Source organism: Lichenostomus cassidix, chromosome 4 (assembly GCF_008360975.1).
Source record: "Lichenostomus cassidix isolate B80296 chromosome 4, HeHo_3.0, whole genome shotgun sequence".
NCBI lineage: Eukaryota > Metazoa > Chordata > Aves > Passeriformes > Meliphagidae > Lichenostomus > Lichenostomus cassidix.
The window spans coordinates 58,395,608-58,423,437 of NC_139484.1; the positions used below are offsets into that span (position 1 = coordinate 58,395,608).

General features: G+C 57.5%; 3 protein-coding genes and 1 long non-coding RNA gene across 15 annotated transcripts in view; 2 read left to right on the forward strand and 2 right to left on the reverse strand.

Annotated features, from left to right (window-relative positions):
- Positions 1-20,845, reverse strand: part of DCTN1 (dynactin subunit 1) — a 48,270-nt gene extending 27,425 nt beyond the window's left edge. For 3 of the 7 annotated variants that reach the window (XM_085059399.1, XM_085059398.1, XM_085059397.1), the window contains exons 1-3: positions 7,666-7,911; positions 4,762-4,840; positions 2,386-2,417 (exon numbers count right to left, since the gene is read on the reverse strand). In XM_085059399.1, the coding sequence (XP_084915525.1) occupies positions 2,386-2,417; positions 4,762-4,840; positions 7,666-7,893 (339 nt within the window). In that variant the 5' untranslated portion in view covers positions 7,894-7,911. Of the gene's footprint in view, positions 1-437; positions 459-2,385; positions 2,418-4,761; positions 4,841-7,665; positions 7,912-13,114; positions 13,255-20,787 lie in introns of those variants that run through there. The other 4 variants (XM_085059396.1, XM_085059394.1, XM_085059401.1 and 1 more) reach the window with 3 other exon arrangements.
- Positions 13,527-20,840, forward strand: LOC146438586 (uncharacterized). 2 transcript variants are annotated; one of them, XR_014851855.1, is made up of 5 exons: positions 13,527-13,666; positions 15,385-15,585; positions 18,302-18,512; positions 19,251-19,608; positions 20,775-20,840. It is a non-coding gene; the product is annotated as an uncharacterized LOC146438586 (long non-coding RNA). The 2 variants fall into 2 exon arrangements; XR_014851854.1 differs by lacking the exon at positions 20,775-20,840 and having other exon boundaries at positions 19,251-19,655.
- Positions 20,846-20,936: 91 nt separating the features above from the next.
- LOC146438587 (uncharacterized) lies at positions 20,937-24,935 on the forward strand. 5 transcript variants are annotated; one of them, XM_085059406.1, is made up of 5 exons: positions 20,938-21,112; positions 21,511-22,402; positions 22,740-22,892; positions 22,984-23,150; positions 23,586-24,935. In XM_085059406.1, exons 3-5 carry the CDS (start codon positions 22,742-22,744, stop codon positions 24,882-24,884), a joined length of 1,617 nt encoding a protein of 538 aa, XP_084915532.1. In that variant the 5' UTR covers positions 20,938-21,112; positions 21,511-22,402; positions 22,740-22,741; the 3' UTR covers positions 24,885-24,935. The 5 variants fall into 5 exon arrangements, with proteins under 5 accessions (XP_084915535.1, XP_084915532.1, XP_084915533.1 ...); XM_085059407.1 differs by having other exon boundaries at positions 22,294-22,402; XM_085059408.1 differs by lacking the exon at positions 20,938-21,112 and having other exon boundaries at positions 21,342-21,685; positions 22,294-22,402.
- On the reverse strand, positions 24,876-27,773 carry LOC146438588 (retinol dehydrogenase 13-like). Its single transcript, XM_085059413.1, has 6 exons — positions 26,927-27,773; positions 26,118-26,357; positions 25,928-26,017; positions 25,668-25,856; positions 25,319-25,425; positions 24,876-25,237 (listed from the first exon to the last, which is right to left on the reverse strand). Exons 1-6 carry the CDS (start codon positions 27,108-27,110, stop codon positions 25,049-25,051), a joined length of 999 nt encoding a protein of 332 aa, XP_084915539.1. The 5' UTR covers positions 27,111-27,773; the 3' UTR covers positions 24,876-25,048.
- Between the last annotated feature and the right edge of the window lie 57 nt (positions 27,774-27,830).

Here is a 27,830-nt window from a genome sequence, read left to right on the forward strand (position 1 = left end):
AGCCCTGAGAAGGTACCACTTGTCCCCGAGTCACCATAGGGTTTATAAAAATATCTATGAGGGAATGGCTTCAGGCTGCGCCAGGTGAAGTTCAGGCTGGATATGAGGAAAAAATTCCTTCATGGAAAGGGTTGGAAAGCATTGAAGAGGCTGCCCAGGACAGGGGGAGAATCCCCATTCCTGAGGGGATGTGACACTTGGGGACAAGGTTTAGCACTGGGGGAACTCAATGGCCTCAGAGGCTTTTCCCACCCAAACATTCCACAATTCCACGCTGATGTGCCACCACCGCATTCCGCCCCGGAGCGATGTCCCCTCCCTGGCTGGGAGCACATGCAAGGAGCAGCCATGCAGCGCTGGGATGGAGCGGGATGGGGACAGTGAGGATGACGATGGCCCCGGCATGCGGCCGCGCACGGAAAAGGGACAAACAGCACCTTTTTGGGCTTCGCTCCGCGCTGCGTGAGGAGGGAACAGAAGGAACGTTAGAGAGGCCTGGAGGGTCCAGGGAAATGATCCCTGGGAAGCTCCCCCCCAGGCTGCAGGAAAGGCAGGGGGGGAAATATAATCAGGGAAATTGAAGTAAATTAAGGAGAAAACAGTTTTGGAGTCACCGCCTCGCTCTGGATTCACCTCCTGCCCCTTGCACGGATAATCTGGGGAGTCAGGACATGTCCGAAGGGGAATAAATAAATTCATGGTGCAAGGACAGGTTAAAGGGATTGGGGTGCCAGGATTTCCCAGGATGCAGGAGGAAGAGGATGCCAGGGCTGTGAGGACATGGGGGAATGGTTTCCCACTGCCAGAGGGCAGGGAGAGATGAGATATTGGGAAGGAATCCCTCCCTGTGAGGGTGCTGAGGCCCTGGCACAGGTTGTCCAGAGAAGCCTTCACTGCCCCTGGATCCCTGGAAGTGGCCAAGGCCAGGCTGGATGGGGCTTGGAGCCACCTGGGCTGGTGGAAAATGTCCCTGGATCTGCTTTAAGGTCCCTCCCAACTCAAACCATTCCATGGTTCCATGACAAACCAGCAGGAATGCCCCAGAACAGCTGCACACGGAGCAGCATCTCCTGTCCTGATCCCTTCTCCCCATCAGCAGCGTCAAAAAATTCCAAGAACAATCCCTATTCCCTGATTTCAAGAACACTGAGGTTTCCTAAATATTCTCTTTGTTTTTTAATGAATTCCAGGGTGGAATTTAACCAGGAGCCTCAATGTTATGGATCAGGCAGGGAGCACACGGGGCACAGGCTCCAGCAGTGCCAGGGGTTGATGGGTCATGCCCCACACAGCAGGAAAAGACAAAAATCCTCCCAAATCCCTCTAATACAGGGCAGGGAATCCATTTCCATCCTCCCCTCTGGCTGCAGCTCACATTGCCCGGGATCTGAGCCTGACAAACCCTCCATCCCCACACCAGCTCTGCAGCAGGGTGGGGAGCAGAATTCCCACTTCTGGGAATTATCTGGAATGGCAGTGCAAGGGGCTGAGTTTCAATGTGCCCCAACCCAGCCCCACAGGTGCCACATGCACAGAAGCCTCTTGTCCCCACAGTTTCCTTTCCCACTGCTTCCCACAGCCCGGTTGGGCCAGTTTATCCCCATGGAAAATCCAGTTTCTATCCCAAAACACACAAACCCACCCTCTGTGTCCCCAGGATCAGCCAGCTCCAGGAGTGGTGACCTGGGCAGTGCTGGGGGAACAGCTGGACTTGATGGTCTCAGAGGGTTTTTCCAGCCTCATTATTCCATGATTCCTCACTACCCCACACCAGTATGACCATTCCTGAGGACAGGAACTCACTCCAGATTCCCACTCCTTATGAAATATCCCTCACATTTGGATACAACATGCCCCTATCCATGTGCCAGGAGCCACTGGGGCTCCTGGATGAAGACACTCAGAGGTGTTCACTGCTTTCATGGAAGCCAGAGAGAGACAGTGTCACTTATCCCAAGGAATGCACTCTTCCTGTGGGATGGGAGGGTCCTTAGGACTGCCCCTGGATCCCTGGAAGTGTCCAAGGCAAGGTTGGATAGGGCTTGGAGAAACTTGGGATAGTGAAAAGTGATAGTGAGTGGGCTTTAAGGTCACTTCCATGATTCCATGAGAATCAGGGTTTGAAGGAAGCAGACAGGGGATGCTGAAATATCAAGTGGACTTGGATCAAAATGTGTGACACAGGACCTGTGCTGGATAATCCCTCAGGAACAGACTGATTCCTGCCCAGTGGCTAAAAACGACATTTTTACACCTTGTTTCCCATGGGTTTTGGGAGAAATTCGCTTTTCCATGGGCATTTTATCCCACGAGAGTGTGTGTCCATGTGCTCTTCCCAATGGGATGAAAACCTTTCAGAGGTGACAAAGTGCTGGGGTCACTCACCAGTTTGCTGGCCTTGGCGGCATCCACGGAATCTGTGGAGAGAGCAGAAACAGAGCCATGAGCCCAAGGGACACCCCTGTCCCCTCCCCACCCTGCTCCCAGCATGGGGACAGGAGAATTTTGGGAAGTGGGAGTGAAGCAGAGTCGGGATCTGGCAGGAAATGGTGGCACAACGGGGTGTGGGTTTGGGGGAACAGGGAATTCCTTATGGGAGCTGCTGGCTGAGGAAGGCAAACACCTGGACACGCCTCAGAAGTGGGGCTAGTTCCACTGCTCTCCTTGGGCTGAATCCGTGGAATTCAGGGATTCCTGAGGCACTGGCACAGGCTGCTCAGGGAGTGGCAGTCACCATCCCTGGGGGTGCTTAAACACATGTGGATGTGGCACTTGGGGACACAGAATCATGGAATGGTTTGGGGTGGGAAGGGACCTTAAATCACATCAATTCCACCCCATACCATGGGCAGGGACATTTTCCACTATCCCAGGTTGTTCCAAGTCCCATCCAAACTGGCCTTGGACACTTCCAGGGATCCAGGGACAGCCACAGCTTCTCTGGGCAACCTGTGCCAGAGCCTCCCCACCCTCATAGGGAACAATTCCTTCCCAATATCCCATCTAACCCAGGCAGTGGGAAGCCATTCCCTGTGTCCTGTCCCTCCCTGGCAGGTGTGTCTGGATTTCCACCCTTGCCCAGGTGTCTGGGGGTCACCAGCAGCTCCCCCCAAGTGTCCCCTCCCGTGCCAGCCGGGAGCAGCCGCTGCTGGATCCGTGGCAGAGCCATCCCTGCACCTCCCCACTGCAGTCCTGCTGCAGCAGCTGCTGTTTCCATGGAAACCCTTGGCAGGCAGCCACATCCCAGCCCTGCATCCCTGACAGCATCATCCCACACCCCACCTGCAGCCCAGGCTCCTCCTGCTCCGGGATCTCAGGATGGGGAAGTTGGGATCAGTGTCCCCATCTGTCCCAGCATCCATCCTGTCCAGGGAAGGAGGTGGGAAGGGTCTGGAGCACCAGGAGAGGCTGAGGGAGCTGGGAAAGGAGATCAGCCTGGAGAAAAGGGGGATCAGGGGGACCTTGTGGCTCTGCACAACTGCTGCCAGGAGGGGACAGCCAGGGGGTCAGGCTGTGCTCCCAGGGAACAGGGACAGGAGGAGAGGGAACGACCTCAGGCTGGGCCAGGGGAGGTTTAGGTTGGATATTTGGGAAAATTCCTTCCTGGAAAGGGCTGTCCAGCCCTGGCACAGCTGCCCAGGACAGTGGTGGAGTCCCAATCCCTGGGGGGATTTAACAGTCCACAGATGTGGCACTTGGGGACATGGTCAGTGGTGGCCTGGGCAGTGCTGGGGGGCTAGGGGGTGTCTGAGGGCTTTTCCAATCTAAATGACTCCATGACTCTATTTTACAATTCTATGCTGACTACAGGATCCAAAGCAGAGAGCAAGGAAGGGTCCATTCCATTCCATTTTCCCAAACAATTTTCCTTCCTACTTCCTGGGAGAGGGGAAATCCCACTCAGCACCCCCAGCCCAGCCCGATCCATTAATCCCACAAACGCTTCCCACACAGAGCTCCCGGCTTGGCACAGGGAGCCGAGAGAGCAGCCAAGGCAGGAAGCTGGCAGAGCCCCTTCCGGCAGCTCCCGGGATCCCGCAGTGTGTGTGGAAAACATTCCCGACAAAGCAGGGCTCAGAGGGAGGGAGGGAAGCCTGTCTGGGCCCACAGCCAGGGATGGCAGGGCTGACGGATGTGGGAAAGGGGGAAGGAATGCTCGAAGGGATCCCTAGCCTTGGGTGGGAATGGGGAACGGCAAGGGGCTGGAGACAGGGGTGCTGCAATCCCACAGGGGTGCTGCAATTCCACAGCCAGGCATGGTTCAGTGGGTCTGCATTCCCGCTGGGAAATATTCCATGATTTCCCCCTTTCTTACAGGAAGGATTTGCCACTTTTCCAGGAAGGATTCCCACCCCTCCAAGAGAGATTTCCCATCTCTCCAGGAAATACTTCCCACCTCTGCAGGAGGGATTTCCCACCTTTCCAGGAAGGATTCCCACCCCTCCAAAAGAGATTTCCCATCTCTCCAGGAAAGATTTCCCATTTCATCTGGGAAATACTTCCCACCTCTGCAGGAGGGATTCCCTATTTCCAGGAGGGATTCCCCATCCACTTTAGGAGGGATTTCCCATCCACTTTAGGAGGGATTTCCCATTCCCTTTTAGGAGAGATTTCCCATCCCCTCCAGGAAGGATTCACAGCCCTCCAGGACGGATTTCCCATCCCCTCCAGTAAGGATTGCCACCTCTCCAGTAAGGATTTCCCACCTCTCCCCGAAGGATTTCTCAAACCTTCAGGAAGAATTTCCCAGCCAGGCCATACCTCTCTTAGGGACCTTCATTGCAGCAGATTCTGGGGTTTCTGGGGATGTCGTGTCTGCTCCATCCTCAAACACCTGGATCTGGGAAAAGCACAACAAGCATCACTGCCAAAAATTCCCAAACAGGGAGGTCAAGGAATAGGTACCTCTGGCAGTGGGTTCAGCAGAGCAGATCCCACGTTTTTGGCACAGATTTTTAATTTCATCATTCCAGCTTTGCCACTGACCATCCTCCTTCCACAGGTTCCTTAAAAACAGCCATAAACTCCTTAATCCCATTGGGAATAAGGAATGTTCACACAGGCAATGAGGAATGTCAAAGCTCTGGATTTGACAGCCCGGAACATCCGAACCAGATTCAGGGATTTCTTACTGTGAACTATTTTTGGACACATTTTTGCTGGTTAAACATGGAAAATGAGGCTGGGAGGGATTAGATTCTTATGAGAGAACCATCCTTGTGCCTCAGATCAGCACCTCCCAAACTGTTCCTGCAGGAATTTGCCTGATCCATCACTACCTCCCATCTGGGAGTTCAGCTTAAAAATCAAAATAACCCAGGAAGCTGTCAGACAGGGATTCCATTTTGGGAAGACTCCCAACACTGGGCATGATTAAAATTGAATTAAAAGCCACAAGACCAGGGAAAATGTGCCATGGAAATCATGACACCTGCAGCCACGCAGGGTGGGAATTCTGCATGGTCTGGGGGTTTCCCAGCAGATACAGCCCAAGTGGGAATTCCAAAGCTGCTGGAGAGGCTGGGGACAGGGACAGAGCGGGGCTGGATCCGGGGTGACACTGGGAAGTGCCACCACAGACTGGACATGCCATGGCCATCGAGCTCCTCTGCCAGCCAGGAGCTGAAATGCAGCTCCAGGTGACGCCAAAATCAGGGATTTCCACACACCAGGAAAGGAACAGCCATGCTTGGAATTGCCAGCTCAGGTAGAATCAGGGAATCCTGGAATGCTTTGGCTGGGAAAGGACCTTAAATCCACTCCAGTGCCAACCCTGCCATGGGCAGGGTCACCTCCCACTATCCCAGATTGCTCCAAGCCCTGTCCAACCTGGCCTTGGACACTTCCAAGGATGGGGGATGCATCCAGCCCCACCCAGAGCTCTGTGCTCAGCACCCTCTGCCCCTCCCTGCCCCTGCTGTGAGGTGCCAGGGGTGAGGTCCCCACTCTGTGCCTGCCAGGTGGGAGCTGGGGGACACTGGGGACCATTCCTGTGCCCCAGGGTGGCTCAGGATCAGCTCTGGACCTGCTGGGACAGCCCTGCATCCATGGCTTTGCTCTCGGACTGGGGATTTGGGAGATTTGGGGGCTGTTTATCTGTCCTGCTTCCCATCTCTGCTCCAGGTGTGTCCCAATCCATCCCCCCAGCTCTGGAATTTGGTGCTGTACACCCAGAGGCCAAGGTGACAACACAGGGAACGGCTTCCAGAGGGCAGGGATAGGTAGGATATTGGGAAGGAATTCCTAGCTGGAGGGTGGTGAGGAGCTGGCATGGAATTCCCAGAAAAGCTGTGTCATCCCTGGAAGTGTCCAAGGCCAGGTTGGATGGGGCTTGGAGCCACCTGGGATAGTGGAAGGTGTACCTGACTGTCAGGGGGTGGCACTGGGTGGGCTTTGAGGTTCCTCCTTGTCCTCCAGATGCAACTTTTCCCCTAAAAACTTCTCAAAGCCTGGCAGGACAGACCAGAGAGAGGAGGACAAGGGAGCTGGGTCCATGTGTCCAGTTTCAGTGTGTGGGAAACTGGGAGTGTGGTGGAATTACATTTGGGAAATCTCTGTGGTGATCCCAGGAGAGCAGCAGTGCTCCATCCAGCACTTCCTACACATCAACAGTGTTTGGGTTGGATAAAGACATGAAAAGCTCCCCAGCACATTTGCCTCCACCTCTGGAGGATTCAGCTCTTTGTGTTTATCCCATTATTGAAAGTATGGGGATCATTTTCCCTTATCCTGACACAGAGACTGAAGCAGGGAATGGCTGGCCTCATCTTAAAGGTCTTTTCCAACGTCAGTGATTCCTGGAGTTTCTCCTGGAGGAGTTATTGCTGCAGACTCTAACCATGTATGATCCAAAGGCCCTTCCAATGGATGGGACAGAGGATGCTGGCATGAACCCCAGGACCCAAATCCCCTCATTTTGTGCTCATTTTCCCTCTGTCATCCAACGCCAAGGTCCTGACAATGAGAGGCCACAGGATGAGACACAAACCAGCCCCTTTGTGCCAGGGAGGGGACAGGAGCTGGCTGGGGGGCTTCAGTGTCACCTCTCTGCCCCTGGGAGGTGACACAGGGAATTAACCTGGAGTATGTTTGCTCTGGAGGGAGCTCCTGGTCCCTGCTGCAGCACACAGGCAGCAAAGCTCAGCAGCTACACCCACACCATGTGTTTTATCTCCTTCCAGGTAAACATGATTTAATTAAAATTCCCTGGCTCTGCCTCCAGGTAAACATCCAAGATTGATCCCAAACTCCACCTGCAGCAGGCACTAAATACAGGGCAGCACCAGGCTGGGCACTTCCTTGGGAAACAGAATAAAACCATTGGGAAATCAACACACTATTTTCACCCAATCCACCTGAAAATATTCCACAATAACCCTGTGGGCTGGGCAAGACCTCAAGGAATTGTGCAGAGGGGGCCTGGAGCAGCCCCAGGTGAGGTTCTACCTGGGATTGGAGAGTGGGGAGACAGAGAATCCCAGAAACCTCACATCTCTGGGACTGAAGGGAACTGAGTAGGAAGGGCTTGGAGAATGGAGAGACAGAGAATCCCAGAAAGCCCACATCTCTGGCACTGAAGGGAACTGGGTAGGAAGGGCTGTTTCCCTGTATTTAACAAGTGAACCGTGATCCATGTGCTCCCGAGGATCCCGGGATCCCACCCACCTGGGACTGCCGCACGAAGATGCCGTGGTTCTCCTCACAGGTGAAATATTTCCTGCCCTGCACCGTGCCGTCGTTCTTGCCCTTGGCCTCGTCCAGGATGACCCCGACCCACTTGCCGGTGGCGAACAGGGTGGCTCCCACGTAGGCCACGGTGCCGCAGTGGCCCTTGCCGATGACCTCCACGCGGGAGCCCACCTTGAGGGGCTTGCTGCCGCCGTCCGAGCTCATCCTGGGGGTGCTGGAAGCCTGGAAAACAGGGAGAAGCACAGCTGAGAAGATGGGATGGACACAAGGTTTGGATATTGGGATGGTTTATCCCACTCCGGCCCTGCTCGCCTCTTCCACTTCCTTTTATTTTGGGAGCCAGCCAAGGGTGATTCCTTCTGCTCCTGAAGAGGAGCCACAAACCATGGCACAGCCACCATCAGTGGTCACTCTGGGCTCACAAACCTGATTTATCCCTTTTGATAACATTTTTATAAGGCTTGGAGGAAAAAGAACCCCAAGAGCAGCACAGTCTATCAGCCTTAACCAACTCATACTCCATCTTTTCTCATTATATCAGCATTCCCATGGTTTTCCGGCCTGGGAATTCTGTGCCCAGGAGGAGACAGGCTGCTTGGGACACAGGTCATTGTCCCATCCCTTCAGCCTGTCAGGATCTGGTGGCTCTGGTGCTGTTCCAGGCACTCCTCTGTGCTCAGACTTGGGGTATCCCATCTTGGAATGCAGTGGGAAAGTCCAGCGGCTTTCCAGGTGGGATTGTCACTATCCAGGAGAGAGGAAACAGCCTCAGGCTGTGCCAGGGGAGGTTTAGACTGGATATTGGAAAATTCCTCCTGGAAAGGGCTGTCCAACCCTGGCACAGGCAGTGGTGGAGTCCCCATCCCTGGAGGGATTTAAAACCTCAACAATTCCATGATTCCAAGATCCTGTCATAAACACTGATCCCCATTTACATTCCAGTGGGCACCAGGACACTCCAAGTGTGACATCTTGAGATGTACCTGGGTTCAGGTGTTGTTATCCAGGTGATCAATGCTTTTAGAGCAGCAGTGAGGTGATGGATGTGAGGAATTCCACAGGGTTTATGGGGTACTCAGGATTATTAAAAATCACAGGGAAATTTGTTGGGATCCACCCCCAACGCCTCCTGCTCTGAGTAAAACAGATTAGTCATGGAATCATGGAATGGTTTGGGTGGGAAGAGACCTTAAAGCCCATCCAGTGCCACTCCCTGACAGGCAGGGATACCTCCCGCTATCCCAGGGTGCTCCAAATCCCATCCAACCCAGCCTTAGACACTTCCAGGGATCCAGGGGCAGCCACAGCTTCTCTGGGAACCCTGTGCCAGGGCCTCTCCACCCTCACAGGGAGGAATTCCTTCCCAATATCCCACTCAAATCTCCCCTTTTCCAGGGGAAGTCATTCCCCCTTGTCCTGTCACTCCATGCTTGTATCCAAAGCCCCTCTCCAGATCTTTTGGAATCCCCTCCTCAAACCCTGACACCTTTCAGTCCCACTGCCTCTATCCCAGAGGAGACGCGGATGTTCCTTGCCGTGCTCAGCTCCATCTTCCCGTTCATCCCAAGCTCCCAGCAGTCCCCAAAATGGGACCAGTTTGGCATTTCCCCCACCCCACGTGTCACTGGTTCTGGTCACTGTGCAGAAATGCGGAGTTTTGGTCGCTCTGGGCCTGGCTTCAGCCAAAGAATCTGCTGTTTATCCCAGGAAAACAGAGGCTCTTTCACCCAGCACGGCAGGGAATTGCCGGGAAGGCCCTGCGGACAAACCTCAGCCACAGCTGGACACCACAGGGGGTTTGGGAGATTCAGGGAATTCTCAGCCTGTGGAAGAACCCAGGGGATTTTGGAAGCTCCTGGAATCCCAACAAACCACCCCCTTCCCTTACACATCACTATCCAAGGTTGGAATGCAGAGTGACCCCACCATGTTTGGGGAGTTTTTGGGAGGGATGCTGGTTTTCCCACAAGCCTGAATTCCAGGTTTCATCCAAACACAACTTGCAGAAACCAAACACAACCGGCAGAAACCAAAAGAATCCTGTATTAAACCACAAAATCCATCACCCAACCAACAAACCCAAGACCTCAAAGGCAAAATTGATGCCCAAGACCCAAATATAAAGTGCTGGCTCCTTCCAGCTCCCAGGGCTGCACCAACATCCTGCCACCACCTGGAAAATCCTGTCCCAGGTGTGATGGAAAATGGGAACAGAGCTCCAAGAACACAAGAAGCCCAAAGGGAAATCCCAAATCTCCAGTAAACTGAAAGGTTCCTGGACCAGGAGTTTTTATCCCTCCTAGCTTTCGTTTGGCACCTGCAGCCAGGTAAGATCCGTTGGATGTGACACACTGCGAGTCCTGTGGGTATCTCTGGCACTGGGAAGCCATTCCCCCTTGTCCTGTCCCTCCACCCCTTGTCCCATGTCCCTCTCCAGATCTCTTGAAACCCCTTTAGGCACTGGAAGGGGCTCTTAAGATCTCCCTGGAACCTTCCCTTCTCCAGGATGGACATTCCCAGCTCTCCCAGCCTGTCCCTGCTGGACATTTGCCAATCAGCACTTATTTCATGGAAACTTTTCCGAGTCTTTCACATTTGGGAAAAGAAGGAGAGCAAAGGATGAATCTCTCCCACCCCATCCCATCCCTCAGGACAAGGCAATGGGTCTCCAACTTTTGTTTCCAACTAATCAGAATATGCTCTGTGGGTTTGTCCCTCTGATGTGAGGATGGCTCCAATCCAATGGATAAACCCCCAGCTGGAATTCCCATGAAGATTCAAACCAATGGGATTAATCCAGGTTTTAAAAGTGGAAGAACTCTCCAGGCTGGAAGCACCTGGGATGGGCATTCCCAGGCACCATCCCAGCCAGGGGACTCGATGGCCACCCCAGGAGAAGTGGACACACCTGTAGTCACTCGTCCTGGCCATGGTGACAATCCCTGTCTGGCTGCAGACAGGAGGGACAAGGGAGACAGACCCCACAAACATGGGGATGGTCACCCTTGGGGACAGCACGGCACAATAGCCTGGCAGAAGCTGGTGACACAGCCTGGAATTTCCTCAGCTTCCCAGGGCAGCTCCTCTGCCATGCCAACCTTCCCAGTGGAACACACTTGGGATACCCCAAGCCTGGGCATGGCAGTTATGGACAGGGAGGGAAGAGGATGGAGGAGCAGAACTGTGGGAAGCCACATGGGAAGAGAGAAGGGCTGGGGCCACTTGCAGTGACAGCCTTGTCACTGCTCAGTTTGGAGCGAGAATAAGCTCCTAAATCCCAGCAAATAAGAAATCCAGGGATTCACAGTGGAGGCAGTGGGAGAGACCTGAGGAGGTGGCACAGGGCAGGTAGTGGGAATGGGGCAGCCAGAGGAGCAACCAGGAATGCTGAGCCTCTGGAGCAGCCATCCCTGGAGGAAGCCACCAGCCCAGGAGGAGCCTGTCCCATATCCCAGAGTTCCCATCCCGCTCCAGGGACACCTGATCCAGGTGAGAGATGAGCACATGGCTGTGCTGCCACCACCACCAGAGACTGCTCCTCACAACTTCCTGCCTGGCACTGCTCCAAAATCCAGCATTTTCCTGTCTTCCCCCCTTCTTGAAGCATGCTAGACATCCACAGACTGTCAGCTCTGCTATGTGAAGATCCTGCTGCTGAGCCACTGAAAATGGGATGAATTCCCAGCGATTTGGGTCAGCCCCGTGCGCCATCCGAGCATGAGGGCTTCACCATTCCACCCCATCCCGGTGGATCACCGTGGAAATATTCAGTGCATTCCTCCAGGAGCGCCTCCCCCACGCAGGTGAGACTGAGGGAGCCTCAAACTGTCACTCAAAGCTCAGATCAAAAGTTTCGGGAGAATCCCGAGCAGCCAACTCTGACAAGATCCGAATTCCAGGTGCAACCCACAAAGCTGGAAGAGGGAAAGATTTGGGAATAATTCCGGGTTTAAGCCTGGTCAGCACCGAGTCAATGGCACCTGGTGCTGCCACAGCATCCCTGTGGGAAGAAAGGATCACCCTGAGACTGAGGGTGGCTGCCGTGGGTGACACCAGGATGTGGCACTGGGATGAAGCTCCCAGTGGTGGCATTGATTCCAGGCTGCCCAGCTGGGAGGGTGTGGGTGTCTCTGGACACCAGGAGCAGTGTCCCCAAAACCTGGCAGGGACACAGCCAGGGTGACCAGTGGCTCTGGCCCCAGGAAGGGCTGGCACAGCTGCGGTCCCTGCAGTGCCCATTCCAAAATCCACGTGAGCCAAACAGGGATAAGCTGCTCCCAGTGCCCTACCTGCAGTGTCCAGCACTGCCCTGGAATCCCTGGCACCCCAGAATTCTCAGGCCCTGCAGTCCTGCCACTACTCCTGCAGCCACATCTCCATCAGCCCTTGGAGCCAACATTTGGCTCCTTCCCTGGGCCTCCACCCCTTTGGAGCCCCCAGATCCCCCCAGGCTGTTGTGACAGAGCTGTCAGGACTCAGGTTGGAATTTCACCCCCTTCATCCTGCTCCCCCGTGGAAAACAGGGAGGTTTGGGGGGCTCCAGCCGCTGCCCCTACAGACCCACATGGATACACACTTGGACCCTGCCAGGGTGGGCAAAAAAGGCTCCAGGCTGGGAAGTTTTCCCGAGCAGCACCACAGCCAAATCCCTTCAGCCACAGTCCAAATCCCACCGGCTCTGGGCCTGGTGTATCCCACGGGGGGCAGGACACGGTGCCCACGCAGGGTCTGGGGGTCCCACGGAGCGGTGGGAAGGGTCTGCTGCTCCCAGCTCCATCCCGGAGTCACTGCCAAGTTGGCACAGCCAGGCCCCAACGCGCCGGCGGTGCCCGGCAGGGTCTGGGACACAATGTCACCGCGGCGGTGGCCACACAGGGACACAGCGTCAGGGAGACAAACTCCCGGCAAAGGCCTGGCCAGGGGCCGGGGGGGCCGCTGGCACCGCACAGCCCAGGGGTAGCTGCAATACGGAAAAGCCTGGAAGCGCTCGCCAGGCCCGAGGAAGCTCAGCATCGCTCCGTGCTGCCTGGAAAACCGGCCCGGAGGGAGGGGAGCCCGCGGCAGGCAGGAAAACACGCCGGAATCTTTGTGCTGAGCAACCCCGGGAAGGCTGAGCTGGAGCGGAGGCTCGGCCGCCGGGAGATGCCGGGGTTATTAATGGGGGTAATGAATTGGGCTAATCACCCCACGGGCAGGTAAGTCCGGCCAAAAGACCCGGCCCTGGTGCAACCCGGAGCATCCACCTCCCCTCCCGGCGTTATTGTCAGCGAGGGAGGTGCCACATTCCAGGGAGCCGGGAGCAAAGGGAGCACAATCGGGAGATTTCGGTACAAAACCCAGCTATTTTCGCTGCGACAGCGTCGCGATCTGTCGCGATAGGACCCGGCAGAGCCAGAAGCTGTTGAGTCAGCCCCCCCCCCCTTACCCGGCCGGACGCGTGCCTCCTGCCCTGGGCCATGCTGCCGCGCTCCAGAGATTCCCGATTTGCAGCCAACAGCTCTCACAGCTCACGGCCGGCAGCATCCAGCGGCGCTTCCCAGCGTCCCGGCCGATCCCAGCATCCCCGCGCCCCACCTCCCCCGAGCTTCTGCCGGGCGGCACAGAGGGAGGGAAGCCCTTTTCTGGGCGAGGATGCTCCGAGGGAGGGATACAGAGAATTCCAGCGCTGCCGATGGAGCCACTCTGCGCCAGTGCTGCTCCAGACTTGTCACCGCGCCGGCGGCTCGCTGGGTCCTAACGCTCCCCGCACGAGGAGGCACCGGGCCACCAGCGGCACGGCCACACGGCCGCTGTGACATTCCAGGCCTCCTCCTGCTCGCCCTGATACGGACACTGGGTGGGGACACCCCAAATTCCTCCCGCTCGGCGCCCACCGCCAAGGCTTGTCCCGCTTGTTCTTCCCTTCCCAGAGAAATTTGAGGAAAAACAACGCCCTGGAGCAGGGTCTGTCCCAAATCCCCCGGAGCAGCACGGCCAGGTACGAGTGAGCAACACCTGTGGGTGGATGGAGCCCAAGGGGTTAATTATGGGCGGTTTTGATGATTGCTAATTGTCCTGCTCCTGGCTGTGACAGGTGGCATTGTGTCCCATTGTTCCTGGCTGAGCTGACAGATCCCAAATTAACGCCCTCACCCCTCTGCTGGGCTCTGTTCCCGGTGCTAATCAGCCTAACGAGGGGATTTAGACTGGAAACTGCCCGATATTTCCAGCCCTGACACACAGAACCACCCCAAACCACAGAATATTCCAAATTGGAAAGGACTCACATCTTTGATCCAAATCCTTCCCTGCACGGACACCTCAACAATCCTGTCCCTGACAGCATCGTTCAAACACTCCTGGAGCTCTGGCAGCCTCGGGAATGTGATCATTCCCTGGGGAGCTGTTCCAGTGCCCCACCACCCTCTGGATGAGGAACCTTTTCCTAATATCCATCTATACCTTTCCTGACGCATTTCCAGCCATTCCCTTGGGTCTTATCCCTGCTCCCAGAAAGCAGAGATTGGAGCTGCCCCTCTGGAGGAGCTGCAGATCCCAATGAATCTCATCCAGGATGGACGAGTGCCCCAACACCTGAGCTGGAATCTGGCTTCAGGAACCAGGAGAAGAGTGAGAAAACCATGGATATGCATCCCAAAACCAGACATGTCACTGAGCATGGCACAGCCAGGGAGAGGAAGGCCACAATGTCCCATGGAATGAAGCTGGTGGCCACCGAGGACACAGCACTGGCACTCAGGGATGGAGCTTTAACAATGCACAGCTGGGATAAATAACACAAAACCCAGCTGGAAACTGGGAATTTCTCACTGGGACCACCAAGAAGTCAACCAGAGCCACCCCAGGAGCTTTGGCTGCTTCCCCTCTCCATGATGGTTTAAAGGGAACATCACACACATAAAATCCACTCCAAATTCTCCAAAAAGCCACAAAGACGATGAGCTCCTTCCCCTCAGCCCTGGCAGCTCCAGGGACAACCAGGACATTCAGGGCCAAAATCTGCAACATCCCAACAAAAACCCAGAGAAATACACCCAAAGCAGTGGATTCAGAGCTGTTTGTCCCCAACAGCTGTGGGACAAAGAGACCCCCAAAATAAACATCCCCCTTCCCTTGGACCCCCTCATCCCTGTCCACTCATGACCCAAGGGTCCTCTCTGGTTTCTTCCCCATCCCTGGAAGTGTCCAAGGCCAGGCTGGATGGGGTTTGGAGCAACCTGGGATAGCAGAAGGTGTCCCTGCCCATGGAATTGTTGGGATTTAAAGTCTCTTAAATCCAAACCATTCCATTATTCTGTGATATATATTAAACTAGTTTAGAGGATTTAGAAAATTGGAATGATTTTAGCCATAGAAGGAAAAGCCTTCTCTGGCATCGGAAGCTCACAGTGCTTCACTGCCAGAATCTGGGAGCGAATATCACCTGTGTCACCTATTTATGGAACCATGGAATGGTTTGGGTGGAAAGGGATCTTAAAACTCATCTCATTCCACCCCTGCCACAGGCAGGGACATTTTCCACTGTCCCAGGTTGTTCCAAGCCCTGTCCAACCTGGCCTTGGACACTGCCAGGGATCTAGGGGCAGCCACAGCTTCTCTGGGCACCCTGTGCCAGGGCCTTACCACCCTCACAGGGAACGATTCCTTCCTAATTCCTAAAATCTAAAGGATTTTTGCAATTCTTCTCCTCTGCAGCTAGCCCCAGAGCCAGGGAGCAGCCAGGAGCAGGACAAGAGTCACAGACAAACACTTTGAGGGTGCTCAGCCCAGAGGTTGTGTTCCAAGGAGTGGCTGGAATGCCAAGAGGGAACTCAAATTCAAGAAAGCTTCCTCTAAGTGCAAGGAAAACCAGGAAACAGCCACGGAATTTCAGCAGGAATTCGGATGGGAGGAAGGGTGAGTGGGAGCTCTGGGAGCAGGGGGTGTGGGACAGCATTCCCTCAGAGGATGGGAATTCCCCACTGCTCTTCCCACAGAGCTTTGGGAACAGCAGGACAAACCAAAAACAAAGAAAATATCAGGGAATACCGGACAGGCTTTGCTCCCAGGTGGAACAGAAGAGGAGTTACTAATTTAAAAAGAAAATTACAAATTACAGATGTCACACAGCTCCTTCTCCTCCTCCTCCCCAGTCAGAGTTTTCCATGTTAAACTGAAGCATGAGGGAGTTTTTTCCACACAATTTCATAGGATCACAGGATGGTTTGGGCTGGGAGGGACCTTAAAACCCACCCAGTGTCACCCCCTGCCATGACAGGGACATCTTCCACTGTCCCAGGCTGCTCCAAGCCCTGTCCAGCCTGGCCTTGGACACTGCCAGGGACCCAGGGGCAGCCACAGCTTCTCTGGGCAACCTGTCCTGAAAATCATGGAATTATGGAATCCTTTACGTTGGAAAAGCCTTTTGAGTCCATCAAGTCATGGATATCCCATTGGCACCATCAGGGACATCCCATTTCTCAACACAAAGAAGTCACAGGCACCACTCACCATCTCCTGGTTTATTTACTGCTTGGATTTGGGATGAAAATGAACCCTTGAGGGAAAGAATTCTGGAATATCCTGAGCTGGAAAAGGCCCACAAGGATCCTGAGCCCAAGACAAGAAGTTGAGGTGGGACAGGAGCTTTATTGGTGCCTGAATCATGGGAATTTGGGAAGTTTTGGTAATTGAAGCTCTGTGAGATGATGCAGAGCCCTCTGGGAACACCCCAAACTCCAGTGGGGCTTTGGCTGCTCCACCCTTGGCACAACCTGCAGATTTGAGCCCAAAAATGCTCTGCACAAAGGGAAACAATTCCATTTCCCCCAAACTCGGGCACTGCCATGTAGGGATAAACTGCTGCTCCAGCTGAAAAACTCCCCAGGATAAATAAACCTTCCTGAGCCTTCCAGGAACTCCAGCATCCCCTTTTCCAGGGAAAACACCCCCAATCTCTGATTAAACCTCTGAAATAAATTTACTGGTGCACTGAGCACGACCCCAGCCCAGCCCCTTTCTGGGTATTTTGGGATTTATCAGGAACACCACGTACTATAGGCACTGCCTTGTGCTCCCAATCCTGCCCAGTGAATTTCCAGAGCTGTGTACGGGGGTGGGCACTGGGATGGAGCAGCCCAGAGCATCCTCCCCATGTCAAGGTTACACCTGGCCAGGGTTGGAGCGATCCTCACTCTCCTGGGAGGAAGCACTAGGTGTCACAGAGCTCCAGGGACCTCCAGTGCCACCCATGACACCTCCAGGGACCCCCAGTGCCACCCCTGACACCGCCAGGGATTCCCAGTGCCACCCACACCACTTCCCAGGACACGGATCTCCCCACAAACCACTCCAGCAATCTCTGCAGGACCAACATGGATTTTCCGCTGCCCAAACTCTCTGTCTGATTCATCATCGCAGAGAAAAGAAGTCCAAAAATATCCCCTCTCAACCTCCAGGCTTTTCCCTGGGATCTGGGATACAAGCCAGCCCCCTGCTGAGCAGCTGGAACATGCCCAGCTCAGGGAGCACAAGGAGGAGGAAGGTTAAAAACCTTCAGAAACTCCCATTGTTTATCCAGTAGGAGCAAAAGTCCACCTTCCTGCATTTTGACATCTTTTAGAAAAACATATCCTGGTGAAATTCCTTGACAAAGCCGATGGGAGCAGCTGAGTTTGTCAGGAAACTGAGAGAAGAGAGAAGTTCAGGAGAGAAATTCTAACCCAGCATTTGGAGTTTGGTCTTTAATGTGTGAAAATAAATCCCAAGTGAATTTTGGGCTCTTTTAATTTCCCTCTAAGCCCTGAACACTTCCAGGGCATCCCAAAAGCCAACCCAGGCTCTGCTCTGTCTGAGGAGGGGAATCAGAATCCTGGAGGCAAGGAATGGTTTGGGTTGGGAGGGACCTTAAAGCCCATCCAGTGCCACCTCCTGCCCTGGGCAGGGACACCTTCCACTATCCCAGGTTGCTCCAAGCCCTGTCCAACCTGGCTTTGGACACTTCCAGGGATCCAGGGGCAGCCACAGCTTCTCTGGGAAATCCATTCCAGGGCCTCCCCACCCTCACAGGGAGGCATTTCTTCCCAATATCCCACCTATCCCTGCCCTCTAGCAGTGGGAAACCATTCCCCCTTGTCCTGTCCCTCCATCCCTTGTCCAAAGTCCCTCTCTGCAGCTCTTGACCAGTCCCCCCCAATCAGAGACATCCACCATCCAAAATAAGGTCACTCAGCCAGGTCACTTGGAAGGGGGACACAGTGTTACCCAGGCCAGTCCTGCAGGGATCACACACCAATTTCCATGGAATTGTGGAGTGGTTTAGGGTGGAAAACCCTCAGAGACCACCGAGTCCAAGCATTCCCCCAGCACTGACCATGTCTGCAGTGCCACATCCAGAGGGCTGGTCAATCCCTGCAGGGATGGGGACTTTCCCCTGCCCTGGGCAGCTGTGCCAGGGCTGGACACCCTTTCCTTGAAGGAATTTTTCCTTTTCCATGAAACTATCCAACCCGAGCCTGGCACAACTTGAGGCCATTCCCCGGGAGCAGAGCCCGACCCCTCCCGGCTCCACCCTCCTGTCAGGGAATTGTGGACAGCCACAAAGTCCCTCCCAATCCCCTTTTCCCCGCTCCAGCTGCTCCCTCAGGACCTCATATTCCAGGTGAGGAGGATCCCGGCGCTAGGACCCGGCGCTGGAGCCTGCGCCCTGCACGGCTGCAGCGCGGCACCGCAGCCCCCGCAGCCCCCTCCCAGCCCCGACCCCGCGGGATCATTCCCAGCTCCGGCATGGGATCGATGCTCCGTAGCCACAGCAACGCCCGGACACGCCGAGGATGCAGCGGGAGGTCAGTGGATTTCAGCTCATCCCCATCCAACACCCCGCGGGATTCCTGGCTGATTCCGAGCGGGATCATTCCCAGCAAAGGTGATTTAACCGCGTCTCTGCTCTGCTCGGTGCTCGGGGAATTGGGAACGGCAGAACTGCTCATTCCATGCGGGAGTTTGCTCGGCTGCCGGAGCAGCAGCCTCTGGATTTCCTCCCTCCCAAACCCCCTCGGATCTTGCTCTGAGCAATTCCCAGCCTTAAACTTCTCTCCCTCATTCCTAATGGAATTCCCCACCAGCCCCCTCTCTCAGGGGGCTGGTAAATGAGGGCATGGAGTGGAGGGGAATAGCCAGGGCTGCAAGTCATTCCATAATCCATAAACCCCAATCCCTCCAAAAACCCCAATCCCTGGAAAAGCTGGGAGCAGAGGACTCTGCACCATGCCAAAGGGACAATCCAGCCACAGCACTGCCACGCAGTTTCCACATCCCTGCCATCCTCACCAGCCATGTCCTTCCCTGTTTTCCATTCTTTAGGCATTTTCCCCTGGAAAACTCAGAAATGGGTGTGAAAAGCCTCCCAAATTTTCCTTCAGCAGCTCTCGGGTGGGATTAGGGGATTTGGAGAATCAGCACAACGCGACACCCACCGGGACAACCCCAGTGTCCAGAGCTCCCTGCACTGAAATCCACTAAAATCGCTCCTTTTCCCCCTTAAATACACCAAAGGAATTCAATCCTTGTGTTTATTCCCAAAGCCGCCCTGCAGAGCCACCACCCAGCTCCGCATTCGGGAACAGAGGGAGAAAGGGAAGAAGGAATGCAGGAATGGCTCCAAGGTCACCTGGGCAGGTGACCAAACACCCAGAACCTGCTGGGAAGGCGCCATGGGAGAGCCCTGGAATTCCCGATGAGCTCACAGAGACCCGGAATTTTGGATAAGGGGCATGGAAACCCAAAAATGCTGCGTGAAATGGGGTGTTGAACAGCCCAGGAACGGCGCTGGAAGGTCCCTCCTGACCAGAATTCTGGAATTTCCCGGTCAGCAATGGCACCAGCAGAGCCACCAGGACTCTGGGACACAGCTCCAGGTGACCCTGGGGCCAACGCACTCAGGTACGCCTGGATCCCACCCCTTAATGAATCATTATTAATTAATTAATCGATCCGGTTAATTAATTATTCGCGAATCGCGCTAACGAGGGCGGGTCACGCTCTGACAGAACTCCCAGCGTGCAGAATCCCCTGCTGTGCTTTCCCTGGATCCAGGACCGGGAATATCCAACTCTGCCACCCCTAATGAGCTCCCCCCAATTAGCCCGGGCAGTAATTAACCCCGAGCTGAGTCATTCCCGTTCCCACTCTGCCTCCGGATCAAACCTTCCCAGTCCCACACCGCAACCCTGAGGAGGAATTGCAATTCCCTCCCAATCCTATCCCTGATTTCCCCTCACACAGAACCCCAGACACCCCAAACACCCTCAAATGCCCTCAAACAGCCCCAAATCTCCCCCTAAATGCCCTCAAACAGCCTTAAATCTGCCCCCAAACACCCCTAAATGCCCTCAAACAGCCCCAAATCTGCCCCCAAACACCCCCACAGACACCTCCACGCCCCCATAAACTGCTCACACCCCCACAGACCTTCCCACACACCCCCTAAATCACCCCAAACATCCCCAAAACCAGCCCCAGATCCCCATCACCCCTTTAGACCCCCATAAACCCCTCACGAAGACCTCCAATCACCCCTTTAAACCCCCAGACCACCTACATATTGCCCACACATCCCTACAGACCCTCATCAATCCTTCACACACCCCCCAGCACCCCCACAGACCACATGCACCCCCGCAGACCCCCAAAAATACTTCACACAGACCCCAAACGGTGGCCAGACCCCCTCAAATCGCTCAAACGGACCTCTACAAACCCCTAAACCTCCTCGTACACCCCCAGAGTCCCCCAAATCCCCACAAACCCCTCACACAGATCCCCATACACACCTTTACGCCACCACAGACGCGCACACAGACCCCGTCACCCCCTTTAAATCCCCACAGACCATTCAGAGAGCCCACCACACCCTCCTCCACACCCCCCCCAGCCCCCTCACATCGCCCCCCAACACCCCTTCACACCCCCACACAACACCCCAGAGCCCCGCAACGACGGACGCTCGGCGTCCAACCAACGCCGCGACATCCATCTCTCTCTCTCCTCCACCCCAAATCCACATCCCCCTCATCCCCGGCCCCTCCGTTCCCCCCCGGCCCCCTCAGGCCTCTCCGGTACCTCCGGCCCGGCCGCTCCCAGCGCCGCCGACCCCGCCCGGCAACAGGGCCCCCTCGGGCTGCCCCGCGCCGTGCCTGACGCCCAGCGCGGCCGTACGGCCGCGCTGGGCGTCAGGCACGGCGCGGGGCAGCCCGAGGGGGCAGTAAGGGCGGAAGAGACTTCACTGTGTACACATGCGCTGTGTGAAAAGTGAAGCCAGAGAGAGGGAGGGGCGAGTTATGGCGATGCCAGGCCTGGGGAGGGAATGAGGAGGAGGGCGAGGGGAAGGAGGAAGCAGCGGGACGGGAGAGGAGTAGTCGGGACGGAACGCGGCTCGGAGCTGCCGGTGAGTGCTCCCGACGTGGCACGGTGCGGGATTTGTCACCCAGCGAGAGCAGCGGGGTGGTGGAGGAAACGGTTGCCATGGAAACGGGGTGTTGATTCCACCCCTGCCCTGGGATGAGGTGCTGATCCTGGTTCTGATCCCGATCCCGCGGCAGCGAAGGGGCTGCGGGGAGGCGACCCCCGAGGGGGGTGGCTAGGGGGTCCCGAGGAGGGGTCGCTGAAGGGAAAGTCCCCCAGGGGGGGTCCCAGGGTGGGGCCTAGAGGATGGATCCCCAAGGAGATGGATCCTCCAGGAGGAGCCCCCAAGGAGGGGTTCCCCAAAGCCTCCGGTGGGACGGAGGGAGGGAATTCCCTTCCTTGGAACTTCCCCTCTGAACCCGGCCCGATCCTTCCGGGAAGGGTCTGGCGCCGTCTCCCGGGACCCCCGCCTGGGGAGAGACCCCTGCCCTGCCCATCTCCCATCCCGGTGCTCCCAACGCCCTGTGCATCCAGGGGCTAGCGGGGCGGGCGGGGACATCCCTGATTTCCGCGGGAGCAGCCGTGAGGCCCTGCCCGGGTGACAGTGACAGTGCCGGTGACGGTGAGACACGGCCCTGCCCTGCCCTGCCCTGATTACTCACCGAGCCCGGACACCGTGGTCCCGTGTTCCAGAGGTCTTTCTCTCCTGGCCGCCTCCTTCCCTCCGTTGTGGGCCGCAGTTGCTTCCCAGAGGGTCTTTTCCCAATTCCCGAGGGACTCCCCCCGGTCCAGAGGGGTTTTCCCAGTCCGCAGGGGTCTCTTCCCAGTCCATAAGAGCGTTTCCCCGGTTCCAGAGGGTCTTTTCCCAATCCCCAGGGGTCTCCCGCTAGTCCCAGAGCATCTTTTCCCTGTTCCCGGGGTCTTTTTGCAGCCTCCAAGGACATCTTTCTGGTCCTGAAAGGGTCTTTTCCCCATCCCAGAGAGTCCTTTCCCAGTCCCGGGGGTCTTTTGCCAATCCCAGAGGGTCTTTTCCCGGTCTCCATGTCCCCGTGGTCCCTTTCTCCAGTTTCCAGCACCTCTCCCCATCCCAGTTACCCTTCCCCACCCCACTGGCTGCACTGGGATGACTTCCGAGGTTACACATCCAGGAGCTGGGATTCGGTGTCGGGCTGAGGCTTTAATTATCCCATCAGGATTCGTCCTTTCATTTCTTGTTAAATCCAGGGACACTAGTGCCACCACCCAGGCATTCCCTGTCCCGGTTAACACCGGGATAACGCCCGGAGTGGAGGGATCCCGTCCCGGATCTGCCAGTGTCCACCGGGAGCTGCAGGTGAGGTTTGGGATGTCCCGGGGAATTTCTGGGGGCTGAGTCGCAGTGCCCAGCATCGGTTCATCTGTGGATCACAGCGGGATTCCCGCCGGAAAGAGTGGAACTGAAACTGAAACTAACACCAGCTGGTTGTTTGTGCACCAGTCTGGGGGCAAATGACCCCAAAATGAATTCAGGCTGTGACAGGTGGCAGTGCCTCATCCTGTCCCTGAGTGTGCCACCGCGGCAGTGGTGCCCATGGTGGCTGCCCCTGACTGTCCCTGTCCCCGTGCAGGGATGCCCTGTGGGTGGGCAGTGCCCATGGTGGCTGTCCCTGACTGTCCCTGTCCCCATGCAGGGATGCCCCGCCAGCGGGCAGTGCCCACGCTGACCACGCTGTGCCTGCAGAACCTGGCCCAGCACATGCAGAGCCTCTGGGCCAAGGACTACAGTGACAACTACCTGGACGAGTACGAGTTCCGCTTCCTCGTGGGTCCCTTCAACGACCTGGGTGAGGTGTGGGGGGTGTGCCAAGGCACCAGGACCCCCATGTGGGGCAGATGGGGGTCCCAGGCCCCTCTGACCCCCCGTTTTCCCCCCAGCCTGTGGGCTGGTGCAGGAGCTGCTGCAGCTGTTGGGGACGAGCCGGCGGCTGTCACGCGCGGCGCTGCACCTGCTGCTGGTGCCACACCTGCGCCAGCTCAGCCTGCAGCCCTGCCCCACGCTCGTCAACAATGCCCTGGGCCGTCTCATCGTCCTGCGCTGCCAGGTGGGCCAGGGGGCTGTGGGGCTGAGGGTGCACACCTGCCGTGGGGTGGGAGAGTGGGGCAGGGGTGCAGTAGTCTGTGGGTTGGGGGAGTGAGGCTGGGATTGACATCTGTGGGGCTGGGGGTTCCACCCTCCATGGGGCTGGGGGTGCCCACTATGCACCATCCATGGGGCTGGGGATGCCAGCATCTGTGGGGCTGAGAGAGTGGCGCAGGGGGTGCCCACCATCAATGGGGCAGGGGGAATGGGGCTGGGGGTTCCACCCTCCATAGGGCAGAGGCTGCCATGGTCCACGGGCTGGGAGATTGGGGCAGGGTGGGTGGGGTGCGCCCACACTCTCTGAGTCTTGAGGGGCCACCCTCTGTGGGGCAGGGGGTGAGAGGAGCATCCGTGCCTTCCTGCCCACCCTGCTGAGGGTCTCCCTGTGTGGCTGCAGGGCCTGAGGGTGCTGGACCTGGAGGGCTGTGGGCGACTATCGCCATCCGTGCTGGTGGACCTGGCCGAGGGACTGCCGTGCCTGATCCGCCTGGGGCTGGCCCACACCCAGGCCAACGTCCAGGTGCTCTCGGCCGTGGGCTCCTGCTGCCGCCACCTGCAGGAGCTCGACGTGTCCGGCTGCAAGAAGGTGACACCACACGCTCTGCAGCACCTGGGCTACGACCCCCTGGAACAGACCCCAGGCTGCCCCGTGCTCCGTGTCCTGCTGGCCCGCGACCTGGAGCACACTGGGAACGGGGACATGGTGACCGCTGTGGCCTTCCTCCTGCTGGCCCTGCCGTGTCTGGAGGTGCTGGCACACCGTGTCCTGCTGGACGCGCTCCGGCTGCTCCACACGTGGCAACTGGATGGCACCAAGGACTCCAAGGGCTTCCCCTCGCTGGAGGAGCTGGCACGGAGCCGGGGGATTGGACCCAAGGGACTCCCACTGGAGTTGCGCCTGAGGCAGCTGGAGGAGGTGGAGGAAGATGCCCTGGGCACTGTCCACGCCATGTGTCCCCAGGTCGAGGAGGTCAACTTGTGGCTGGCAGACAGTCGTTGCCCTGCAGGGCTCTGGGAGCTGCTGGGCTGGAAGTGCCTGTCCCAGGTGACACTGGGCTGCGTCGGGCAGAACATGTGGGCGCTGGCAGAGGTGCTGCCGCTGGCACAGGGCCTGAGCACCCGCCTGCGCACCCTGGCCCTGTACGGCTTCAGCTGCCGGGACCCACTCTCACTGCCCACCCTGCTCGCCAGCTGCCCTGGCCTGCAGAGCTTCACCGCTCAGCTGGAAGCGCTGCCAGACCCCCACACCCACAACGAGCCCCCCGAGGAGCCCCCCGCCTCACCGCCACGCTGGGCCACCGACCTGCTGCCCTGCGGGCTGCCCCAGCTCCAGACTTTCTCACTCACTCTGCCTGGGCCTGGGGCAGCCACACACAGGCCAGTGCTGAGCTCCACATTGGCCTCGCTGCTGTGCGAGGCCCCTCAGCTCCAGACCCTGCGCCTGGTGTCTGTGCCTTTCCCACTGGACTCCGTGCTGGAGCAGGCCCTGGCGGGGCCAGCGCTGCAGGAGCTGCGGGAGCTGTCCCTGGCTGAGAGCTGCGTGTCCCCTGGCACTGTGTGGCAGCTGCTGGGCTCCGATGGGCCCCTGCGGCGCCTGGACCTGTCCCGCTGCCCTGACATCCACAAGCGCCACTACGACAGCTTCCTGCAGGCTGTGAGGAAGCAGCAGCTGGACCTGGACATCACCTGGGTGTAGCGGTGTGGGTGGCACTGGGGGTTTTAATAAAATGTCACAGTCACACCAGGATGACGCTGCGCCATCCCCCGGGCAGCACCGGGTGGCACAGGGTGGGTACAGGGGGAGCAGAGTGGCATCTGTGTCCCACTTCCCTCCCTGCTGAGGGGTGACATCCCGGTGGCTCAGTCCCGCTCCATGAGCCCCGTCAGCCTCTCTGATGCTTCCCAGAGCTTCCGTGCCAGCGCGGTGTCACGGGCAGCTGCCGAGGGCAGTGCCAGCTGGCAGTTGCTGTCGAAGTATTTCCCAGAGATGCCCGCGGCCTCCTCTGAGACAGCGCAGAAGATGGTGCTGGCAGCACCCTGCTCGGCCGACTGCGGGGAACAGGGGTGAGAGAGGGTCTGTCTCCATCCACCCCGCTGCCCCCGGGACAGGCAGGACCCAGCCCTGCTCACCTTCATGAAGGGGCGGAGGAGGCTGAAGAGCGCCCGTGCAGCCCAACTGAAGTGGCGCATGATGCTGGTGCTCACCACGCCGGGGCTCAGTGCGTTGGCCGTCACCCCTGCCAGGCCACACTGTCAGCAGGGTGGGGACCCTGGGGACCCCAAATCACTCGGGGAGCAGCAAGAGCAGCCCCCAGCTCTGCCACCCACAGGGAATCTCAGAGAATCTCTGACTGGTGTCAGATCCCCCAGCCCTGCTGGCCACCCCCGAGCTGTGGCACAGGAGCACAAGGGGTTGGCACGAGGGATGTCCGCAGGGTGCCACATGGCATGGCCGAGCCCGGCATGGCCCAACACCCACCTGTGCCCTGCAGGCGCCGCGCCAGTTCGGCGGTGAAGAGCACATTCATCAGCTTCGTGCTGTTGTAGGCAGCATCGTAGCCACCCGGCTGCCGCCGCCCCGTGAGGAACTCGCAGTCAGCCGTGCCAGCGCTGTGCCGGAACGACGACACATTGACCACCCGGGCGGGCGCAGAGGCTTTCAGGAGGTCTGTGCAGAGCAGGGGGTGAGCAGGGAGGGGTCCCCAGAGCTCCCCCAAACCGCCCAACCTCTGCACTCACCCAGCAGCAGGTTGGTCAGCAGGAATGGGCCCAGGTAGTTGGTGGTGAAGGTTTGCTCCAACCCCTCGGATGTGATGGCGAAGGGCAATCCTGGAAAAGGGGGTGGTGGGCACTATGGGACATCGGGACAGGGTGCTGGACCTCCGCTGGGGCTGGGATGGGGTTGGGGCTGCGGGACCCAGCCTCCTACCGGTGACACCGGCGTTGTTCACCAGCACGTCCAGCCGCGACTCCTCGCGCAGCACGGCGCTGGCGAAGGCGCGCACCGAGGCCAGCGAGCTGGTGTCCAGCAGCCGCAGCACCACCTCCGGGTTCCCGGTGGCCGCCCGGATCTCCTGCACGGCTGCTTGGCCCCGCTTCCGGCTCCGGCACGCCAGGATGGTGCGGGCATTCCGGCGCGCCAGGTCTATGGCCACATATTTGCCGATGCCTGGCAGAACACGGAGCATGTGGGGATAATCCCAACCAGGTCCCCCTGGCGAGGGATCCCTGGGGGTCTGTGCCTCTGTCCCAGGGTTTGGGCAGCCCCTGCCGCAGCCAAAACCACCCGGCAGGAAATGATGGGCACTAGGGTGGGAATGGAGCCCACCGCAGGTGGGACCAATCTGTCCCTGGGCACACAGGGACACCCCAATCCCAGCCTGTGTGGGTCCCAATGTCCCCAGCTGTGCCAGCCTGACCACATGCTTGGCAATGGGACACAGGTGGGAGTAGTGACCACACATCTCTGGTGTGACATGGTGGCTGGGGTGACAGGCAGTGGAGTGGCCTTGGCTGTCAGTTATTAACATGGCTGAGGTGGAGTCCAGCCACCGAGGGTGGGCAGGGGGCACCAGGAGCACATTCTGGGTGCCAGGGACCGGCTACCAGCTGCTTCTGCAGCCATTTTCATACCCGAATTGGGGACTGGGGTCCAGGGCTGGAGAAGGGACACCCGTGTCTCCCACAGCCATCACACCATCACCCACACACCTGTCCCCACCACCTGGCCCTGCTCACCGCTGTTGGCTCCGGTGACAATCACTGTCTTGCCTGTCAGGTCGGTGGGACACTTTCGGGGGTCCCAGGAGCTTCTGCGGGTGGCCCAGAGCAGCAGCCCCAGGAGCAGGAGCAGCAGGAGCCACCACGGGGGGCTCAGGGCCTCCAGGAGTTCCATGGCCAGGCGCAGGGTCCGGCCGGGCATGGGGTGGGGCTGGGGACAGAGATCAGAGCAGGACCTTTGCCCAGCTGTCAGCACGGTGTGGCACGGGTGCTTCTGCTCCGTGAGCCACCGGCAGCCGAGGAGGGACAGCAGAGTGGCTGCACTAGGCAGGAGGGTGTGCTACGCGTCCCCTGTGCCACCGCCCTGTCCCCTGTGCCACCTTATCAGTTAATGACGATGATGACATTTGCAGTACTTCCGTTAATAAGATCTCGGTTGTCCAAAAACCCGCCTATCGCAAAGGAGCCACTTTTCAGGTCTGCCCAGTTTGGGTCTCAACCAACACTTTCGACCCTCACGTTCGTTTGGTTGTGGTGTTGAGTAACAAGGGAGTAATTGCACAAGCTCAAGAAGAGGGGCCACAAATAAAGCATTTGATTTTGGGGTACTTGTCTCGTAGGACCCCCAGAGTGGACCCCCGACGACCACTGAATTCAGACCCCAGCACGCGCAATGGCGGAACCACTGTCACATCTCGTGCTAATTAGGAAATGCAAATCATGCCTATTTTGCATAATAGCATAACGATGGATCGAAACCCATGCCTACCGTCTCCTCGCATACTAATGATATGAAAACCGCGCCTACTCTCCCATTTCAGCTAATTAGTGGCCAAAACCACGCTTACGCCTCTTGTGCTAATGAGGGACTGTAAAAATATAATTCAGAGCGTGACGGGGAGGGGCGGGTAGGGAATTTAAC